We start from the raw sequence: 22,702 nt of genomic DNA, 5'->3' as shown, positions 1-22,702 counted from the left end.
AAAAACGGAGCTTGTTTGTCACTTGATTTACGTCATAGAGAGGCGCCAGCGGAATTGTAGAAATAAAACAGAATAGAAGCTACACGGTGAAGCGCTCCCTTATGGAGACAATGCCTATGTGATCTACTTCTGCATAAGACACGCTCCAACCCGGGCTGCTTCCAGTGTAACTGGTTGGGTTAGCGATAGTTGTTTAACCGGCTCACAGACGGTGATAGTAACTTGTGTGTTAGTACTGACACTTCGACAAACTACTTCCAGCTGGCTGTTGGTGGGCACACAGTCACTGGGTCGAAATCAGTCGACGGTCTTTAAATGTTGGACACTCTCCACCTGTTATTTGCTACGTTACGGGGCTACGTTAGCTGAATTGATTCCTAGCTCACCTTAGCAATTTGTTAAAGTTTCTGTGCCTGCTGCGTAGCATATCAAGGTAAGTTGATTTTCTTATCAGTAAACTTATACCAGCAGTTCGCAGAAATTAAAAAAAATATATATTACTTTGTCGTTTACAGTAGCGAAAGCCCATCGTAAGCTCCTGTCAAACAATAAGAGGGTAAACATGCAGTTACTATTAGCGTCAGGCTAACTAGCCTCAGCTGTATTGAGAGCTGGTTGTTTACACAGTTCATGGAAGTTATGAAACAAAAATTAACCTCGTTGATAGTTATTATTCTGTTAAAAAATATGCTTTAAGTTTGGTTTTATTTCAGTTGCCCTACTCGCACTACACGCCCAAGAACAAGCCAGTTCCTTAATGATCTTTTTTTTTTCTTTTTTTCCACGATCGGGTGGATCAATGGAGACATGCCAGAGTGTTTGTCATAAAAGCTTTTAAGAATATTTGGAGTTCCTTATAATTTCATGGCTACGCAGAGACTGCTTGTGCATGGAGGCGTTAGACAATGAAGCTTTAATTTGCAGTCGTGACATTAAGCTGCGTGTTCAAAGGCAGTAGTTTGACAAGGGTTTAGCTAATCAATAGAAGATCAATAATTCCGAACATTACTCGGATGTCCATCAGGGTGGTTTTTAATCGCTTTGTCTTGGGATTTGCATCATAGTAAAAAGCTAAAATGTACTGGCTCTTCTGACATTGGCTTCTTCACGAACTGATGGCTGGTGGTAGCTTGGATATAAAACTAAATGCTGTACTTGTGCGTAGCCTATACAGGGAAAGCACAGGCTGCTACCAGGCGTATTGTTTGCTCATAGTGTGGTGCAATAGCATGAATAAGCATAAATGGGGAAAACCTTTGAAAAAGTATGCGTCTGACATGTTGCCACTGATACCGTTTTCATATAAGCTGCAAAACAAAGGGACCTTCCATTTTTCTTCTCCTTCTTAAATGCCTTATTAACTGCTTTGTGAAATACAAGCCTTTCTTTGGTCAGGCCTTGCTTCCATAAATATGAAAAATATACATAAAAGCACCTTTCAGACTGAATGCAAATTGATGCCTTAAATTCCATCCAGCTGCTCAGTCTTGAATTAATAATGACACTGAAATGGATAACCTTCCCTTTGCATTAAACCTCAGTACAACCACTACAACTTTAAAAACAGTTTTTCTGTCCTATCAGTTTAAATGATTTCAGTAGACTGGAACATGTGCCTCCTTTTATTTTTATTTAAATTGGAATTAAATTACAGTAGCTGGATTACCTTTACAGGCATAATGCATTTCATTGGATTTATGTAACTCTTAAGGCTATGTTGTACTGTGTAGTAGTCTGCTATAATATGGCATCAGCTGCAATTTGTTGTCTAGTTTTATTAGTATAGCAAATTATCTTTGTTATTGAATTTATGCAGTTTCACTGTAACTATTTTTGACCAACAAATACAGATTTTTATTTGAATTTCAATGTGTAATGTTTCCTAGTAGGGAATGAGGCCTTATTAGGTCTTTGACTTAATGCTTGAGGACATTATGAAATCAGCCTGACATTGTCAAAATCTGTGATAATCAAAGCTGAGCCTTTGTGTATTTGTCAATGATTTACTGGCTAACAATTCAAATAGATGCAATTCTGCATTATCAGCCATCAACGTTATTGGAAAGCTCTTGTGAAGTCTGATAATTGTCTTAATGCAGAGCACAAATTCATTAAAATGTAAAGGAAGTTTTTTGATCGCAAAGAGGAAAAAGTACCAGTGGATTCAAAAGTAGAGAGTTTGAATAAATGAACAGTTGTGGACATGCTGTGTCTGCCAGGTGCCTTTGGCAGTTTTCTTACAGGGTGTGCACGGATTCTTTGTTTTTCCAGTTTCACATTGCTGATAAGTTTATCACGCAGTGTTTGAAAGCTGATGGCAGAAAGTCAGTTGGAATGAGATGCAGAAGAAGTATTTGTTCAATGGTTGTATACATTCAGTGCTGCTGTTATGAGCGCTAGGAAAGAATTTACAAGGTGACTGCTTTGAACCAACACTTGTAAAAAAAAATACAAATGAAATAACATTTTTTGTTTTTTCAAGTCACATGTCATAGCAACTTATTGTGAGTTGACCAAAACCAGTTCAGCTTCCTGCAAGCGCCTCATGTGTGTCCCCCATGTGTTAGATTTCACTATATTTAGCTGGCAAAGTAAGCCAGTGTTATTTGACAGCTGCAAATCTACGACCTAACCCAGTGTTTTAAAGCACGGGGGGGGGGGCTGTTCAAATATTTGACTTAGGATGGTTAAAGAAGAAATGACTCGCATGCAGTAATGGCATAAATGTGTGTGCTGTTGCTAATTATAGATGTAAAATATGAGAGTTTTGCAACATTATGCATTAAGATGAATGTGGTGTGTGTATGTGTCTGTATTAAGGCATCAAATTGAATTAGGAAGTCTTTCTGCTTTCATTTCATTTGTTGCAGTAGAGATTTTCCTGTGATTATTGCTGACTAATTAAATGGCTATAGTATCTGAGAAATTTAAACAAAGAATTTTTTTCTTTCTTTTAAGCTGCAACAAAAGGTCTAGAGTACATTTTCAGCGAGCTTCAGATGGAAAAGCTTTGACTATCATCCCATTACATTCACCCTCCTCATATTTGTAGTTGGAGGAAGCAAGCCAGACTGATGGTACCATGACAACTAGTGTCAGGTGGAAAGGTTCTACAATATTTATGCAACGCTGAGTCATGCTATGATCACACAGTGATGGCGCTGTTCAGATTTTTAAGTCATTCAAATGCTCCTTGGATTTGATGTTCGTTGCAATCCAAAAGCAAGAAAAATCAGCACTTAATGAAAATTTCATTGGTGTTATTGGTTAAGGAAATATTGCAAATTAAAGTTCCTTATTGTGTATTCCAAGTATAATTAGTTTTTTGTTTTTTTTACTAACAAAAAATAAACAAACCTTCAGGTTTTGGATTTAGTTTGAGATTGTATATCATTTTCATTATAGTTTATTTATCTGTCATTCTTTCAGTTGATATCTTCTGCTTAAACTAGATCAAGGTTGATTTTTGGCTTGGAATGACCGTTTAGTGGTGACAACACACACATTGTTTCCTTATTTGACTAAAATCTATACATTATATTAACAGAACTGGTTAAAACATTATTACAATGGAGCTGATTTGCTTTGGGTCCAACAAATTGTGCCAAAAATGACTCCATGCAGGAAAAAAAAAGAGCTGTTATTATTGATTGGTGTCACAAGTTTTGGTCTAAAAAGACAATTTTAGGCTTCTGTTTTCTTTGAATCATTCATATGAGTAACGAATTTGGAGGAAATGTTTGCAATAGAGCTGTCAAACAAAATATCTCTGTGAGGCAGAGCAAAAAACCGCATATGTAAACAACACAGGATGGTCTGGAAAGAGTGCTCTATACAGATAAGTTAAAATGCTGCCCTTTGGCCACAGTTGCCAAATGTATATTTGGAGAGAATAGGAAGCAGTACTGTACTTGTTAATCATAGGGGTGGAAATTTTCTGTTTTTGCAGATGCAAATGCTGTGTCATTAGGGAAGATACTGATGTTAAAAGGAAGGCTGCACTCTAAAATGTATTAGTAGTTCACCCATGAACTATCAAACATAAGCTGGAGATTTTGGGCCCTCACAGTGCCCAAAATTTGAACTTCACTTCATGGGATATCTGAGCATAGATCCTAAACAGAATAGATGGGCTAGGTTATGACTTTAAGTGATTTGCAAGGATGAGTAAGTGCACATTCCTAATGCAGATTGTAAAATGGCTTGGGTTACTAAGTAACATGTTGGATTTGAAACAATTGCCCCAGTTATAGTTTTGTTTTTGTTTGGGTTTTTTGGATTTCATGAAATAAAAAGTAACCTTGCATTATCATTGTAAGAAATGTCCACACTGTATGTTCTCTACAGAACACAAGCACTTTATTACTGATGCTACTGATCCTTTGAACTTTCAGCCACAAGTTTCACTGTGCTAATGTGGAGAAGCTCCTGGTCGATGTACACAGACTCTATTCCTAAGCTGGTATTAGCTAATGTTACACACTGTTTACAGTAAAGGGAAGGTGGAAAATAAAGATTAAGACGATGAGCTCATGGAATACATGTGAGCGCCACATCCTTTTCGGTTTGCTGGAAAAATTTCTCAATTTCTCCAATTTCTCCATATCAGTCACAACTGTTATAGCCAAAAATCTGTTACAATGCGTTCAGACATTAAAATTCATTTAAAAGCAATTAATACACATAAAATGCTTGATGTTTGATGATGATTTGTCGATAAGTTAATATTTCTTTTTACTTTTGACGTCTCTAGAGGCAATGTAGAAATGCACTTCAAATATGTATATCGATGTAATGATCAGTCTTTTTTTGCTAAGGAAACAAGATGACAGTAGCAAGCAAAATATGAATAACAAAGGTGTGTGTGTGTGTGTGCGTGTGTGGGTGGGCAAGTGTGAAGCCCTTTGAGTCAGTAAGACTAGAAAAGTCCTAGTGTAGTAACACCATTAAAAACAATTTTTTTTTTACCCCCAAAGACCTTTTTAGTTTATTATAATCAAATATAAGCATAAAAATAAAATTCTTTATTGCAGAGTTTTACTGTATTGTTTTAAAAAAACAACAACAACTTTCTACTTCTTCAAAGCTTTATTTAAAAACTGTCAACTTTTTACATTTTCCAACAATATTTGATTCAACCCACAACTGGATGAGTTCAGATTATTTTAAGCTACATTGCATAACAAAAGACATTCGGTACTTGGTTAAACTGTCACATGTGGGTGGCTGTAGCTCAGGTGGCAGAGCAGGTCAGCCACTAATCAGAAGGTCGGTGGTTCGATCCCAGGCTGCATCCTGGCTGCGTGCCAAATATCCTTGGGCAAGATACTAACCCCATGTTTGCCTACTGGTGGTGGTCAGAGGGCCCGGTGGCGCCTGTGTCCGGCAGCCTCGCCTCTGTCAGTGCGCCCCAGGGCAGCTGTGGCTACAATGTAGCTTGCTATCGCCAGTGTGTGAATGTGTGCGTGAATGGGTGAATGACTGAATGTAGTGTAAAGCGCTTTGGGGTCCTATGGACTAGAAAAGCGCTATACAAATGCAGGCCATTTACCATGTGTAAATCTATACAGTTGTGGGATTTGTATATGTCATATAGATGCTGGCAGTCACAGTGCTCTGGGCAATGTTTCATTAAGATTGGTCCAGTCGTCTAGGAGGAGATGGGGAACATACATGCATACGGTACAGTCATTATATTATGGTGGATGACATCACTCTAGAATTTCTGTAGCTAGGCTTACTATGACAAATAATATATAATATAATGTGTATAGCAGGTCTTACAGTATGTTCTTCTTGATATACTTAAGTTGCTGGTGTCTGCTGTTGCAGTGGTTCAGTGTTGCTGAATGTACCGGGGGCATGTGCGTTGTGTCCTCATTGGGTTGAGACCGGTCCAGTTGAACTCTGTGGTCTCTATCGGCTTATTGTTCAGCTCCGGCTACGTCCCTCTTGAGTGAAGTCACAGCATTCCAGGGAGCGGATAAATGACTTAGTGTTATGGCAGATGAGCAGCATTGTGGTTGCTGCTGATAATAGTGGGTAGAAGGGCACAAGTATAGCAGTCCAACTATCAAAACGCCCTCTCCAGCTCTTCTCAGAACAGCTTTTTGGTTAGTATTTGTGAAATAATCAGTCTTCTGTGTTACCCTGTTTAATTAGGTTTAAAAATGATGTTTTGTGTCCTCCCTCCCAGCCAGAATGCTGTAATATTTTTACATTTATATGACAACTCTGCAGCATGTTGGGTCCAGAGCTTCTATATATTAAAGTCTCATTAGAGGGTAAAAGCACTGAATGGATGGCTAGTGTTTTATCTAGGCAATACTTTTACCCTGGCCCTAATATTTGATACAGTAGTAGTAATTTACATTTATTTCCAGACAAATGTTATCCTTTTTCTGGGTCAGCAAATATTTACCTTAAGTAGTCTGGAGTAATCCATCATTTCTCTGTATGGTAGAGAGGAAAATTAAGTTAACTTAAACTCACTTTGAAATGTTTGCAGTAAAATCCTTTTTTGGGGGGGGTTAGACGGTGAAACGGTACACTTCTCCCATAATTCATTATAACGCTCAGACTTTTAAACATGTCAGTATCTTTTCATCATTAGCCTTTAAGTAGATTTTTAAGTCAGCTGTTTGTTTCCTTCTGAAATGGATTAGAGAAATTTTGCTACTGGTAGGCTTATCCCAGTAGGCCAGATCTTTTAAGCCTGACTGGACTCGTGTTAATGACGTAAGCGCTCACTTCGATGTTGTCTAGAAACAATTCTCTCGTGCGATTACAGTGTTGGTCTCTTTACTGTTGCTGGAATGAAAAGGAAATGTCTGCTAGCTCACTGCCAAGATGCGCAGAGTATACATTTGTGCTTACCACAGTTGTTTCCCATGAATTCAGTACAAAGTTAAATATGTGTCATTAACACCAAAAGTGTCTGTAAAGAGGGAACAGAAAGTGTACTACGTTTTAAAAGCAGGATTTCAGTTGTTGTGCGGTCAGAAGTGACCTCTCCAACATGTGATTATTGACATGACAGAAACACCAGCTGGTCATTAAAATGGGAAATAAAAATTTTATGACATTATCTTGTGTGACAGGGCCTTTCTGGTTGTCCCCCTTCCATTTCTGATAATTTACTGGGTATGTAGACACTGATGTAGTCTTCTGAAAGTAGCTGACATAGACGGACGGCGTGACCGATGATTTCAGTGTATGTGGTTGTGTAAAAAATAAATAAAATAAAATTAATCTTTCTTTTTTACAGGTTCTTGTCATGCTGCAGTGATGTACAAGGTACTGATTTTAATACTAACCTTCTGGGGGGTGACAGTGAGCTGCATTGGAACATCGCCGGCACCATCCCGCAATGAATCTAAGGAAATGTGTTACTCGGCTCGAATTAGGAGTACTGTACTCCAGGGTTTGCCCTTTGGTGGGGTGCCTACTGTCCTTGCCCTTGACTTTATGTGCTTCTTGGTGAGTACTTCTGTCACTCATATGGATCATAACATTACTATTTATGAGCACCTTTTTACATAAGTCATAATGCTATCCTCATCATCACATGTGGGCCCTTTAATATTGTTTATTGTGTTGTCATTACAATTCTAAGAACTGAGATAAAAATAGTTCCAGGAAAGTGTTTTTAAACTATAAACAGCACAAAGCACTTATGCAACTTTAGTTCAGTAGGTCTCTGTAATGTAAATAAAGGTACTGAAGGTGTTGACCTGCTCTCTTGTGCTTTTAGGGTCTGCTGTTTGTGTTCTCTATCTTGAGAAAAGTGGCGTGGGACTATGGGCGCCTCGCTCTAGTGACTGATGCCGAAAGGTAATAAGAACACACTGGTCTGCTAGACTGGACCAGTCAAGCACCAAAGCTGTTAACTTCATTTTATCATACATTTAATGGATTAACATGATTGGTAATGGTTATTCATATCTCTGGATGACGTAACAAGGTATTACGATGGTCTTCTAAAAATATGTATTTAATGTAGTTGATAATGGAAAACATTCATGTATTCACATTCATGTTTTTCAGAGCTGAAAAACACATTCATTACCTTTTTGGTGGATAAAACGGACTGAAAACATTGTTCACAGGGTGCCTTTGAGTTGTTACCACGTTCTCTAAACTACAGATTTTTAAATCATTAACCTACTCATTGTGTTACACTTATGTTACACATATTTAACTACAAAATTATTTATACTGGTATGGTTATACTATATTTTATGCACCATATATTTATACTAAATTAGGTGTAACTTTACAAATGGCAAACAGCAAGCCTGATTTTTCTGCTGGGGTTTGGACCAAGGTTTCATGGAAGGCTTGTTTGTTAGCGTAGGTGCGAGCAGCTTGGGACTTTGCCAGACTTTGGTTATCTGTGTACACAGTTGGATTGTAATGTTACCTTTTTTAAAATGGTGAAATCATGACGATGTGTGTTTCTGGGCACGGATTAACTGGATAATTTGCAAGAGATTTGACTCTGCTGTGTATCCAGCTTTCTTTATCTGCGGTTTATTTACCTTTAGACATTTGGCTCAGCTCCGAGTATAACACTGTCTGGCTCACTCTGTCAACTCTATCAGTGTAAAGATATTTAACTACACATTAAATTCATGAAATGTGGTTCTATAAGGAAAAAATAGTAAAATTTCAACAGCATGTCTGTTTAAAAAAGAATTATATAGACAGAAACTTTATTGTCACATAATTGTATATCTTAATCCCTTTGGTTTATCGTGAATGGCGATCAGGGAGGTCTCTATCAATAGGAAAAGCTGTAAAACCTTTGAAAATGGAGATAAAAGTCCAAAACCTTTTGCCATCTTTCACATTTCCAGCCTTCCGTTGGGCCGTGTCAATTCTAGCACCTGGATCTTATGTTTGACACACCTGCTCTGCAGGATTGCTGATTTGATTTTTAAATTTTACAACTTTTCAAACTAGTTTTCAAGCTTTTTTGAAACTAATTTTAATCATAATAAAATAACCCAATAGATTAGGCCTGAAAACAGAGAATTGATTTGTTTGTAAAAATATAAATTATATCATTTAGCCCTACAGGGGTTGTAATTTAAGTCCTGCCATCGTTTCATTTTGGATGTTTTTTGACCCAGAAGAGGAGGTTAATTCCTCTGACAGAAGCAGACATCGTGAAGATTTTAGCCCAGACAGGAAGTCAGTTTCAGCACTTTTTCCTTGAAAAGCACCATTTCTCACTGGCATGTGATGGTTTGTACTTCAATACATAGTTCATCCACTTTGACATTATAAGGAAAAAGCCTGAAATTGACAAAGAAGCAAAAATAATTAAACTATTGGTCCTTTATGTACCCCTAGTTCATCTCAACATTAATGTTTACATCTAAGCCCAGAGGACTGTAGTTCGTGCTATTATATGATGATGTATTATTGCCAGATAAATTAGGATGCTTAACTAGAAAAGTTTTGGAAGCAGCCAAATAAATGCCTATTAACAAAGAATGATTTTAGGGCTACACCATGAAATTAAATTGATCGGATTAAGAGACTGAATTCAGACCTCTTTGACTGTGAACTCTGGGAACTACATGACACAGTGCTCCATTACCCATGTCCCCCCTGCTGTGTTTGTGTGATGTTGCAGCTAGACTATTTTTGCAGCTGCATGTGAGCAAAGGATGAGGTTGCAGCATGGTGGGAGGATGGGAGGGGGGTGGCAGCATGGAACACTTTTGTAACAGACAGTGTCACCACGACACTGTGCTGACTTCAGATCATTGTCTTTTTTTCATGTTCTGAAAAGAGGCTGTTACCTTTCCAGGAAAGTTGGACAATCAAAAACGGGGATTACATATGATGCATGTTTTGTTACAGCTGCAAAAACAATTACAATACAATAAACAAAGTGGTTACTACATCCCAGGTCCTGAACACGTGTATATGGCTGGATAATGTATCCTAGTGTGAACAGAAACCTTCATTGGTATGCTTGTGGTGTAATATGCCTACCCAGATTTTCTCTAAACCAGTTCCCCTGTTTTTTTTCTCCCCAACAGAGTGATTTCCTCTTAACTAAACTGAATGGCTTTGATTTACTTTTTTTTTCTTTTTTATTATAGAAGAAAAAGGGATGCATTTTACAGTCGTCTGGAAGAACAGGAATTGTATGTTATCTCTCCTTATCATTGAGTTTTTCTTCTTTCCTTTTGACTTTCTGTAGACCGCCTTACTCATAATTCTTCTCTGCTCAGGGTGCACTGGTTTCTTCATGTTTTTCCTCTTTTTTAACTCTTGATGGTTTGGCATTTTCCTCCTTCAGGCATTTCCTAGCACCAGGCTCCGACTCATTCTCCTCTCTTTGTCGCTCTCATGCTTTTGCCGTTGGGTGTCCCTGTCCTCTCTCACTGTCCTAATCAGATCTTTGTCTGCTAATCTGTGTATTGACCTCTTTATGAAGCACGGGCTTCTTCTTTGTGAGCACACCACATGAGCAAGACACACAGGATGCTTACAGGGAAAGGTAATACTTCCCTGATCTGTGGTTATTCATAGACAGGCCCTAACATGGAGCACCTACAGTGTAACCTGTGTACTAGACCTGGCATGTGCAAGAGGAGGACTGATTTTTTCCAGCATCAGGCTCCTTACTCATTCCATCAGAGATTTCTTAGAATCCCGGGTGACGTCATCCTTTAATGTAGTATTGAACTCTGAGTAAAATAAAAATTCCAGCAGAGTCGCAGTTCTCTTCATAATGATATATGTAAAATCAATTGCCATTTCCTCCCAGGGGCATGCATTAAATTTGCATAAAGTAAATAGATTTAGCAAGGACAACCTATGGCTCTGCTGGAAGAACTCCCCAAGTCTGTCTCTGAATTGTTGCTTTGTTTCTGTTTCTTCCTCTGTGAATGGTTTCTGCCGTGTAACTTTTATTGCACCATTTATTCTGACAGCAATGGTGCAAATAACCTGTAGCTCTTAGCTCCTAACACTGCATGAGATGTGGCTGCAGAGATTGTTTCTGAGGTTTACTGGTTTACCACCTTAAATCCGCTGTGAACCACACACAGCATTACCTTGGGTGAATCTCTTCAGATCATTTCACAGCGTGTTTGTTTTGTGTCATTACCTTTGCCATACTGAAGGTTTGTCCTTTGTCCTGAAACCTAGAGCTAATATCCTTGTATGGTATATGGTGATGTTGGGTAGTTGTGTAATGTCTCATGCAAATGCTGTGTGTTGTCTTTTTCATATAGTATGGTTTCTCCCACTACATCTGACATGCATGAACGCTATGAGCGCCTCACGTCAGTCTCTAGCTCGGTGGATTTTGATCATAGAGACACAGTAAGTATGCTATTGCTGCTGCATAATATTGATGATGATAATAATAATAATAATAATAGTAATAATAATAAAACAGGAAAACTGGTACAACATTGTGAAATATGTGCTATTCTTCTTTAGGGGTTCTGCGACTGGTTAACTTCTATATTCCGGATCAAGTGAGTCAGTCTGTTTAAAGCCTATTTTATGTAAAAGGCTGCATTTTTCTTTGTTCTGAATAATGATCAAGGTGTCCCCTGTTTTCTTTCTAAAGGGAAGACGAGATAAGGGAAAAGTGCGGTGACGATGCAGTGTATTACTTGTCCTTTCAGCGCCACATCATTGGCTTGTTAGTAGTGGTGGGCGTGCTCTCTGTTGGCATCATCTTGCCAGTGAACTTTTCTGGAAATCTGCTAGGTGAATAAGAGTAACATTTAAGAGTCTACATTTTCTTTTAAATATTTACAATAGTTTTTCTCTAAATGTTTGACCAGTTTGATGCTTTTGTTTATTATTTTATTTCTTTTCCTTTGGTTTTTGGTATTTTATCTTTATTCTACTTTGGGGTTGTTGGTTTTTTGTTTTCTCACCTTTTGACAACCTTCTCTACTGCATAGATCTGCATAGTTCTGTGAATGTTTTAGAAAACCTATAATGCACAGAACCAATGCAGTTGTTGGTGTTACATGTTACTGCAGACCAATGTTGTGTGTTACCAGTTATGTTCTTTAACTTGTGCGAGGATAGTCATTTGCTAAACTAACAGGTAATTGGTTACTACGGTATAAGCACTTTTTAGATTTTTGGAAGGTCAGTAGTCAAAAGATTCTTTTTACTACAACAAGTGATCCTTTTACTTTTCTCCCAATTAAAACCACTTTCCACATTTCCTTGCTGTGTTCTGTGCAGAGGTTGCTTTTCAATCAAGTGATTCTCTTGCTTCGCTTTTTCTTTCCACAGAAAACAATGCCTATAGTTTTGGGAGAACCACTATAGGAAATCTCGGAGCAGAGTGAGTAACGGAGCGTCTTTTATACAGCATAAAATGCTATTAAAGAAGTTAATTGGGTCTTCCCTTTGTGCCACTAATTAAATCCTTTTTACATTCTGTTTTTCAAGTAATGCACTACTGTGGCTGCACACCATCTTTGCATTTCTTTACTTGTTACTCACGGTGTACAGCATGAGACGGCACACATCCAAAATGCAATACAAGGAGGATGACCTGGTGGGTGGCACGGTTTCAGAAAACCATGTTTGGATGCACGTCAGTCTGTGTGGTGTTAGTGATTGTCGCTTTTTTTTTCATCTCCATGTAGGTTAAACGCACTTTATTCATAAATGGGATCTCCAAATATGCAGAGGAAAAGGAGATAAACCAGCACTTTGAGTAAGGATTTTGCCCCCAGCTCCACAGTTAATTTTAACTATAATGAGACTTTATCTGTGTATATAAATGGTACAGTACTCTGGTGCCATGGCAGCTTTGCAGTAACTTTATTAAGTTAGATGAGAACCATTCCCTTTTCTGTTAAGAGTTGCATCGTCATGGCTTTTAAAGTTAGGATCAGACAATGGCAGGACTGTATGTGTAATTTTCCATAATAGAAGGCAGATGAGCAGAATTAAGTAAGACACGTGCCACAATGGTTTAAGATTGAGGTTGGGGTGGTTTGGCTCGTATCCTACCTGACCGAACAGTATTAACTGTAATGCTACATGTGTCCCCGGTATTTTGACTTGCAGATGCTATTGTAATATTTGAAAAGTCCCTTTGCTGATACGAGGAATGTGTTATGAATCGTTGTACTTTAAAATATACTCATTTTGTCTCCTTCTCTGCCCTTGGTTCACAGGAAGGCATATAGTTGCCGTGTACTGGAAACTCGTCTCTGTTACGATGTAGCCAATTTGATGTATCTTAGCACTGAAAGGTAACAATGTTTTAACCAAATATGTGTTTGCGTGTCTGAAGATTTATTTTATTTTATTTTTATTTTTTTTTAAATGTGTAGTTAAAATACTGGAAGCTCTACATCTTCAGTAATCCTAATTGCTGATGTATTAATTTCAGGAAAAAGGCAGAACGCAGTAAGAAATTCTTTATTGACCAGAAGACACAGGGGAAAACTACCATGGTCAACCCAAAGCCCTGTGGACACCTGTGCTGTTGTATCGTTAAAGGGTGTGAACAGGTGAGTATGATGTAACTTTACCTTAAAACAGTGCATTCTAATACTGGCGTAGCTTATATCGAAACATAATGTATGAAGTGTGGACTCTGTAGTGAGATCAGTTGAATAGGTATGGGTATGAACTGAATCTTTTTGATCAGGTTAAAAATTCATGGTTTTTCCACTGCTCCTTCATGAAGCTATGGGACTGTGTAACCCCTTAACACACTAAATGGCTTTTACTGGTTAAATGCAACAGTTTCACATTGTGCAGCTTGTCATGATATTATTATTATTATTCATTCTGTACCTCTGGCAACTACGTAACAACTTTACACTACTTAAATGCCATCAGAGATTTCCGATATCTAACTTGATAAATGTTCTTAATGAAGTAGATACCAGAGAGTTATGGAGTAATCCCAGTGTATCCTAGTAAACCATTAAAAAATATCATCACTTTTTTTTTTTTTTTGTCTTTCATAGGAAGAGGCAGTGAGCTTCTATACCCGTTTGGAGGCAAGCTTAAAAGAACAATGCAGGAAGGAGAGGGAGAAGATCAACTCGAAACCTTTAGGAATGGCTTTTGTCACCTTCGAGGATGAAGGCACAGCTGCAATGTACGTACGCTTACCCTCATGGGAAAATAAATGTATATGTGTCTGCTGCATTGTTTTTGAACTGACAAGCTCTTTGGCTCGTTACCCAACGATCCGATCTCTGTTCCCAGAATTTTAAAGGACTTCAATGCCTGCAAGTGTCATGGCTGTCAGTGCCGTCGTGAGCCCAGAAGCTCTATATTCAGTGGCAAACTGCATACACAAAAATGGACCATCGCCTATGCCCCTGATCCACAAAATGTTTACTGGTAAGAACACATTTAAGTAACAAGTGCTGCAATTCTAACTGTTCGTAACTGTTTATTCATAACGCTCTTAACTGATTAATTTGATTCAGTCCCATTACTTTTCCATATAAGGCGACGGGTTGTGGGGAAGTAATAATAAGGTATCTGGGTGAAATAGAAGTCACGAAGACAGGGTGGGTGGAAGGGAACTAAAACTAAGGTTTTATTTTATCAGCCGTTCTACTCTAAGAAAATCAGCCAAGGCACATCTGCTACTCAGCAATTGTGGCTTGCTTAGTGGGGAGAGATCTACACAACACGCCCACACAGCAAAACCACAGTAGGGCTGCTTGGGATGTAATGAGTCCATTTTTTCAAAAAAATACTTCCTCACTCCAGATGATCTATTGTCTTTTAAGCTGCAGTATCAGTTTACCAGCCAGCTGTGTCCATAACTGCAGGTCATCAGACTGTGTCAGTCTAACTGCTGTATAACCTTTATCCCACAGGGATCATCTGTCACTGGGAGGATTCAAGTGGTGGATCCGCTGCTTGTTAATCAACAGTGTCCTCTTCATCCTCCTCTTCTTTCTCACCACTCCTGCCATTATCATCTCCACCATGGACAAGTTCAATGTTACCAAACCAGTGGAGTACTTAAATGTGAGCGTCCCAAAATTTGAATGCTTAATTTAATTTTAATTTATAAGCATATTCATGTTTTTCTCTCAGCATTTGAGTTCAAGGCATCACAAGTCTGGATCCTAATACATAAGCACATGAATTCACCCGTTTAGTTACATAAACATATCCTTGTCTGTCTGATCTGTTCCTCAGAATCCAATCATCACCCAGTTCTTCCCCACCCTCCTCCTGTGGTCTTTCTCTGCCTTACTTCCTACTGTCGTCTACTACTCTGCCTTCTTCGAAAGGCACTGGACCCGGTATGGTTTAAATTCTCTGCCGTCAACAGTATTTGAGTTATGTAGTTTTTATTTTAAGTTTAAAGTGATTTGGTGTATTGCATAATTTAATGTGTTCACCTTTTTATTTGGTTGTATAGGTCAGGAGAAAACAGGACTACGATGCATAAATGCTACACTTTCTTGATCTTTATGGTCCTGTTGTTGCCCTCTCTTGGACTCACCAGGTACAGTATGTTTTTATTTTGCACTGCCCAGCAGTACAAGCATCTGAAATATTTCAGATAATTAATTTCATTTCCTCTTTCTTTGCAGTTTGGATGTTTTCTTCCGGTGGCTTTTTGACAAAAGTTTCTTGCAGGAAGCTAAAATAAGATTTGAGTGAGTAGTGTACTTCTATGGAGGTTTCATTAAGACACAGCAGAGTGAAATTTTTAGATGGCAAATTCAGAGAGTAAACAATCAACGGCACAGTGCTATGCTATTATATATAGAGCAGTATGTGATTTTTTTTTTTTTAAATGTATTTTTAAATATTTATATCAGTCCTTTAGCAATACCAAAACATCTCGAAATAATCTGTAATGAAACTGAATCCTGCAATAATTTTCAAAGCTCATTTTAGTATTTTTGAAAATTGCTTCTTTTCATTTTTTTTCTTTGCTTTTTAGGTGTGTTTTCCTTCCTGACAATGGAGCCTTCTTTGTAAATTATGTCATAGCATCTGCATTCATTGGTAATGCCATGGACTTGCTGAGGATTCCTGGTTTACTGATGTACATGATCCGCCTCTGTCTGGCTCGCTCTGCAGCTGACAGAAAGAATGTCAAAAGGGTTAGTGAGACCATATGATGTGAATAAGTGTAGATACACTATGTGCATTCATGTGTTGTGGCTGTGCTCTTAATGTGAAAAGATATTTACATAAATGTCTTAGCTTTTGGAGTATTGCTGACATAAGATACTTGACTAGTTTGAAAATTTTTCTCTGACAATTTTCATATTAGATCAAATGTTTGAGTAATATTTTAAATCGACTGGTGTGATTATGGTTGTTTCACTGCCACTTTTATGTTTGTACTGTGTGCTGAAATACAGTGATGAAAACTATGTAATCCAGCCTTTTATAAGAACTGTCGATTACTACTCAAAGAAAAAAAAAAAGCCACATTTGGTAGTTAAAATGTTTATGTTTTAAGTTGGCTTGTTGTCTCTTTATAGCACCAGGCTTATGAGTTCCAGTTTGGGGCAGCTTATGCCTGGATGATGTGTGTCTTCACTGTGGTCATGACCTACAGCATAACCTGCCCAATCATAGTCCCTTTCGGTGAGTTCTACTGTTTAATAGCCCCGCTAGCTTGCTCCTGTTTCACTTTAACATAGTTTGCTGATTAAATTACAGCAGGATAAACATGTAGAGGACAGACAGCATGCAGTGATTCAGTTCTTTATACAGTGGCTTATCGGCAGGCCTAATTGGATTAGCTCTACTGATTGGCTTGCCTCTGTTCCCTGTGCAGGGCTGATGTACATGTTGCTAAAACACCTAGCAGACAGATACAACATGTATTATGCGTATCTGCCATCTAAACTGGACAAGAAGATCCATTCTGGAGCTGTAAACCAAGTGGTGGCTGCTCCTATCCTCTGCCTGTTTTGGCTTCTCTTCTTCTCCACTGTTCGCTCGGGTAGGAACACGACTCCACCTAGAGGCCACTATGATCCTTAACACATGCCTGGTGTTATTTATGAAAGACAGATCCCAGTGCAATAAATGTCTCTCCCGGTTCTTTCCTCCAGGGTTTTCAGCCGCAACATCCATGTTTACATTTGTGGTTTTGATCATCACAATCATCATTTGCCTCTGTCACGTCATCTTTGGGTATTTTAAATATTTCAGCGCTCACAACTACAAGGTTGGTAGATGGTCACTTTTTATAGCGTATTACTGTTTAGAATCATGCTGATTAACCATTCTAGTGTTTTACTCTAGTATCATGCTCTACTAATTACTTTCAATGTGTGTTTCTCTGTCAGATTGAAACTGAGGCTGTGGACGGATTGGAAAATGGAGACTCAGCATGTCCTTCTACTGCCAACAAGGCAGCGGTATGTATTCAGTGGTTTATTCGATGTCAACATGAGCCTCAGAGCATCCTGTTAAAAAGCAGGATGTTCTGCCAAAGCCTTTAGTAGCTGATCGCAAAAGTCAAAAACAAAGGAGAAAGATGGGTAACATATAGTTTTAATGCAGAATTGTGCTTTTTCAGTGCATGTGGAGCAATGTTAGTTTACAGATGGATTATGGATGGGGTGAGATTGTGAAGAACTTCACTACAGCAGGCTGGACAACCAAAATTATCTAACTTGCTTGATTTTGAAATTGATACCGTAGATATATCTGTTAGGAGGCCGAGGGGCGGTAGTGGCAGGTGCCAGTATTTTTAATGATGGCAAACCACATCCATATATGCAGACAAGATGCATGCATCAAACAGAATCTGTTAAGAAACCTACCTATCCAAGACCACGATTGCCAAAGAGATATACTCCCATTGTCCCCTGCATGTCCAAAGACATGCAGTTAGTGGGGTACGGTTAATCAGTAGGCCAGCGTGGTAGCACGGTGGTTAGCACTGTTGGCTCACAGCAAGAAGGCCCTGAGTTCAATTCCACCATCAGGCAAGGGTCTTTTTTTGTGTGTGGAGTACTCTGGCTTCCTCCCACAGTCCAAAGACATGCAGTTAGTGGAGATAGGTTCATTGGAAACACTAAATTGCCGATAGTTGTCTGTGTCTATGTGTTAGCCCTGCAACAGACTGGCATCCTGTCCAGGGTGTACCCTGCCTCTCGCCCTATAGTAGCTGGGATGGGCTCCAGCCCCGCCCACAACCCAGGCAAGGTTAAACAGAAGAGACAAAGGGAGTATAATCAGCATGCTTCTTGTTTAACAATACATTTCAGTTAAGGATAAACTAGGAAAAACACACATATGGTAGAACCTGTAGAACCAAGCCTTAAAAAAACAAAAAACCTTGTAGAGAAACATAAAAATGAGTACCAAACTGTAATGCTCTTTTATTTCTGACTGTCCCCTACAGCAAATGTACATTGCTGAGGTACTACAAGAGCCAAATTCAGATGAGACTGGTTCTGGCAGCGGTGAGGACGACGGCCAGGGGTCCTCACAAGACGAGGAAATAATCAGTGTTGACAATGGCTTAAATGAAGCCTTTCAGTCTGGTGAGGACAGCCTAATTGATAATGAAGTGCGGCAATGATTCCACCTGGGAATAGAAAGCCAAGCCACTTTAGGAGCGCACTGAATGAGTGAATTAAATGAGGAACTGAACCAACAGTTCTCCGAAACATCTCATCCTCCTTGGGGGGGCCTTCCACTAACATAAGCACCCTGCCCTTCTACTAAGATTTAAATGAACTGTTGCACAAAGACACTCACATTTCCTTTACTGGGCCTCGCCAGGCCGCATCCTATGTGTACCTACTGGAGAAGGAATCTACTCTGGCATCGAAAGGGTAGCAACATCTTTGTGCTCCTGACGCAACTGAGGCACACCCCAGTCGCTTTCTCTGGACCAATGGAAAGAAGACATTAATGCATAAGGAAATCATTGCCTTGTCTTGTAAGGGGAGTTACCTTGGTATTGCACCCGAATGACAGGACCAGTACGCTCCACTTTCACTAAGGTACTGCAGTATGGCATGCAGCTTCAGAAACGTGGAGAGATTTTTCCCATAATCGCTAACTGCACTAGATGTTTTCAGAGAATAAGCAGATTAGGAGAGATGAGCGCATGAGATGATGGGAGCAGCCTTTATGCCAGATAGTGCTATCAGTCCAGATGAGATGGTCTCACATGATTCTTCCAGTTCCATAGAAGCCTTTAAAAACTGGGAAAAAAATGCTACTTAACACTCCAGGAAGCTTTGACACTGTACAGCTATTAAAAAAAATCTCTGGATTTGTAAAATAGCCTTTTTCGACATGTATTTATTGGTAGGCATGGAGTTTTTAATGCTGTCATGCTTTATACACCCTTTAAGCTGTGGAAGAAGATAATTCATGTCTCGGCACACTACACTGATAATGATCTTAGTTTCTGGGTCTGAACCTTTTGTTGGGACTGCAGTTGGAATGCTGCCTCCAAATAAAAAGTGGGGAAACCTTTGCACAGTTGCTGCAGAAGGACCAGAGCTGAGAGCCTGTGGAAGTTCTAGCTATGAGGAAGGAGAGAAAGGCCTTTTTGGTTCCCCCTTCCCCAGGTCAGTTTTAGATGACGCTGACTGTGCTTCTGTACGCGTTGTTCTCATTTCCTTTTTGTTTACGTTTTCATGTAAGTTGCTTGAAATTAAGATTTAGTTCAGGCGGCTGCCATTTTTTTTTTCTTTTGTCCTGTCAGGCCCTCTTTAATGTCAATGTTTATGTAGACACTTTATCATGCAGATAGCTTATTTTAAGTTTCTGTAGGCAATGAGGAGAGATTATGGGTGTAGCTATGTTCTTTTTTTCTTTTCTTTTTTTCTTTTTCTTCAATAACACTAAATAATGAGCAAGATTTAACTATAACAGTTACAGATTTTTTATTTTTTTTTTAAGTGTCGTACTTGTCTTTAATAGGAAAGAGGGGATTGTAAAGGAATCGAGTTTGACCCAGAAGTGTCTTTGAGCATATAGACATGCACTAAAAGACCACATTTGATCAAGAAACGCAGAAACTCTAATCAGAATACTTTAACAACATTGCAACACTACGAGCTACCCTATGAAATATTTAAAAAATGAAGAAAATTTATGATAAAAGGCAAAGCACAACTGCTGTCTGTTGACTTAATGATATGGGATCATATTAAAACATGTTTTGTACCAGCTTTTGGAACCATAGACAAAATAAATGTGCACTAACTGGTCTTCCACTTGTATGACTGATGGAGAAGGGCACACCTTGATGTATTTGTACCACGTATAGGTTCATCATCATGGTACTAACAAGACAATTGTATGACACCGCTGATTCCTGTGCTCTTTGCATCACGATTAGGTGATTTAGTTTGTTTTGTTTTTTTTAAAATATACCTCTGAGCTGGCTTGAACTGTCTGAATGTGTCAGCACAGGTAATACATCTTTTCCAGTAACTCTAATCTCAGCTCAGCTAATATTTCCATGTTTCCACTAAGCACTGAATGTAGTTAAATATATCACATTTGGTGAGATAAAGGTAGGATACGAGTGGTTCTGTATTTAAGCAACTTTAATGGGACGGTTCTCTCACTAAGCCAGATGTTTTATACTGTATTCAACCTTACTGTTGTCCAGCCCAGTGCTCTTGTATTTAATTTGCATATAGATCTACGTTTGTTAGTCTCATGGTTTCAGTGATTTCTGTAATGATGGATTTTTCTTTTTTACTATCTTTGTAAGATCTGTATAAACTTACTGCAAATAATGGGGTTGTATTTTTTTTTTTTTTAAACAGCCGATCTCTATCGGAGGTTGTGGGCTTGTTTGTCTCTGCATCTCAAAAAGTGCACAGTCACAATGTTTTGTTTTTGTTCTGTTTTTTGTGCTTTGCCTTTTTTAGGTTTAGATCATTCTAGATATTGAGAGTAACAATGGCATATCTCAACATTCGACTTACTCGTTTATCATTCTTTCCATTGGTCTGTCTGTACAGCAGACATATTCTGTACTTCCCCTGAGTTCATTCAACAATAAATGTGTTTAATCAGCTTAGTTGATAAGAGTTTCTGTTCAATCATCCAGTGGTAGAGGAATTTAAAGTAATGATATCTCTCTGATATTATTATTTTATTTTATTCAGTTGCACATGAAAGCTGAATTTGTGTTCAGTTCTATACAATCGGGTTTTGCTGTTGCAGCTTTATTTGGTCAATTAGCAGCAGCTTCATTAGTTATACCTCACTAGTACTGGGTTGGACCCCCTTTTGCCTTCAGAATTGCTTTAATTCTTCGTAGCACAGATTCAGTAAGGTGCTGGAAACATTACTCAAAGGTTTTGGTGCGTGTTGATGTGATAGTGTTGTTTAAATGGATCAGTTGGTACAGAGGAGTATGCCCAAAAAATACACCACCACCACCACCTCTGGGCCTTTGATACGAGACTGGATGGGTCCATGCGTTCACGTTGTTTATGCCAAATTCTGACTCTACCATCCAAATGTTTCAACAGAAATCCAGACTCGCCAGCGGTCTTCTTCTTCTTCTTCTTCTTCTTCTTCTTCTTCTCCTTCTTCTCCTTCTTCTCCTTCTTCTCCTTCTTCTTCTTCTTCTCCTTCTTCTCCTTCTTCTCCTTCTTCTTCTTCTTCTTCTTAGCCGACAGAAGTGACACCCACTTTGGTCTTGTGCTTGCTGTAACGAGAGGTTGTTTTAGCTGCTACTGCCTTTCTGTCAGCTCGAAGCAGCCTGGTCATTCTCCTTTTGAGCTCAGACATCAACAAGACATTTTCACTTAGAGAACTGCTGCTCACTTCTCTTTTTCTGACCATTTTCTGTAAACCCCAGAGATGGTTATTCAGCCATTTCTGAAACACTCAAACTAAAGCAACTTTCTGTCTCAATCTGTTTCTCACTTTTGAACTGTATGGCAGGCCAATACAGAAAATGACATATTAAATATTTAATTAAATGTGTAGTGAATTAATTTAAATTGGAAATAAATATTTAAATAATTTAACATCTGTTCATTTCATTTATAAGAATTATTTCTAATTTCAATGAATAAATGACATTTAATTCTTTAATTTGTATGTAATTTAATTTATTTTGGCACTTGTCGCCCTCTATACATTTTTTTTAAATTGTGTTTTACTCTTTTGATAGCGTGTTTTAATTGTTGCAGTGCTTTGTAACTTTTATGTCAATGGAAAAGGGCTATTAAAATAAACTTTACTTAGGTACTAAACTATATTAGTGGTATGCAAAAGGGAGTGTATCGACTTCTTATGTAACCTGTGTAATTCCAAGTCAAACAAAACTTTCCTGCCAGTGACCTACACTCCCTCTTCTTCCATCAGGAGCCTCGCGTTGTGAAGGAATTCGTCTATAACACGCTCACTGTGCTCTTTATAGTGTCCACTTAGTGTGGTCTGGGAGTACTTTGTTGAGATTGAGATGTTACTCCAAACTGAAAACAGGTGGTGAACAATTGCGCAATCGAAGCCTAAAAGATGCAATTAAGCGCCTTTGTAGAAAGAAAAGTTGGATAATGTGTGTAACAGATGTGTTGTCCTACAGTGTAAGATGGGCGCGTAAAACCTCTCCAGAAAATAACTTTTAACCCACCCTGTCAAAACCGGCCTGGGTTATGTTTAACTGGGCCACAGAGGAATGGAGTTTTGCTTCCACTCAGGTTGCAGTTCTCGCTGTCGGACACTTGGTGCTGCTGCTTGG

The 22,702-nt window shown here is 38.6% G+C and overlaps 1 protein-coding gene across 3 annotated transcripts; it reads left to right on the top strand.

Moving 5' to 3' along the window:
* Positions 1-120: 120 nt before the first annotated feature.
* tmem63ba (transmembrane protein 63Ba) lies at positions 121-21,022 on the top strand. Of its 3 annotated transcripts, none has more exons than XM_063491021.1 (24): positions 121-433; positions 7,268-7,479; positions 7,754-7,833; positions 10,457-10,519; positions 11,259-11,349; positions 11,470-11,507; positions 11,603-11,745; positions 12,289-12,340; positions 12,448-12,556; positions 12,648-12,718; positions 13,185-13,262; positions 13,403-13,523; positions 13,989-14,122; positions 14,233-14,370; positions 14,859-15,012; positions 15,187-15,293; positions 15,413-15,499; positions 15,588-15,653; positions 15,944-16,106; positions 16,494-16,599; positions 16,793-16,960; positions 17,073-17,188; positions 17,310-17,381; positions 18,374-21,022. In XM_063491021.1, the coding sequence occupies exons 2-24, from the start codon at positions 7,288-7,290 to the stop codon at positions 18,551-18,553; spliced, it is 2,529 nt and encodes an 842-aa protein (XP_063347091.1). In that variant the 5' UTR covers positions 121-433; positions 7,268-7,287; the 3' UTR covers positions 18,554-21,022. The 3 variants fall into 3 exon arrangements, with proteins under 3 accessions (XP_063347091.1, XP_063347093.1, XP_063347094.1); XM_063491023.1 differs by lacking the exon at positions 10,457-10,519 and adding an exon at positions 10,119-10,163; XM_063491024.1 differs by lacking the exon at positions 10,457-10,519 and having other exon boundaries at positions 122-433.
* The last annotated feature ends 1,680 nt before the right edge of the window (positions 21,023-22,702 follow it).

Source organism: Pelmatolapia mariae, linkage group LG13 (assembly GCF_036321145.2).
Source record: "Pelmatolapia mariae isolate MD_Pm_ZW linkage group LG13, Pm_UMD_F_2, whole genome shotgun sequence".
NCBI classification, from domain to species: Eukaryota; Metazoa; Chordata; class Actinopteri; order Cichliformes; family Cichlidae; genus Pelmatolapia; species Pelmatolapia mariae.
Note: the sequence above shows the minus strand (reverse complement) of the source record. Positions and strands in the feature narration are given on the sequence as shown.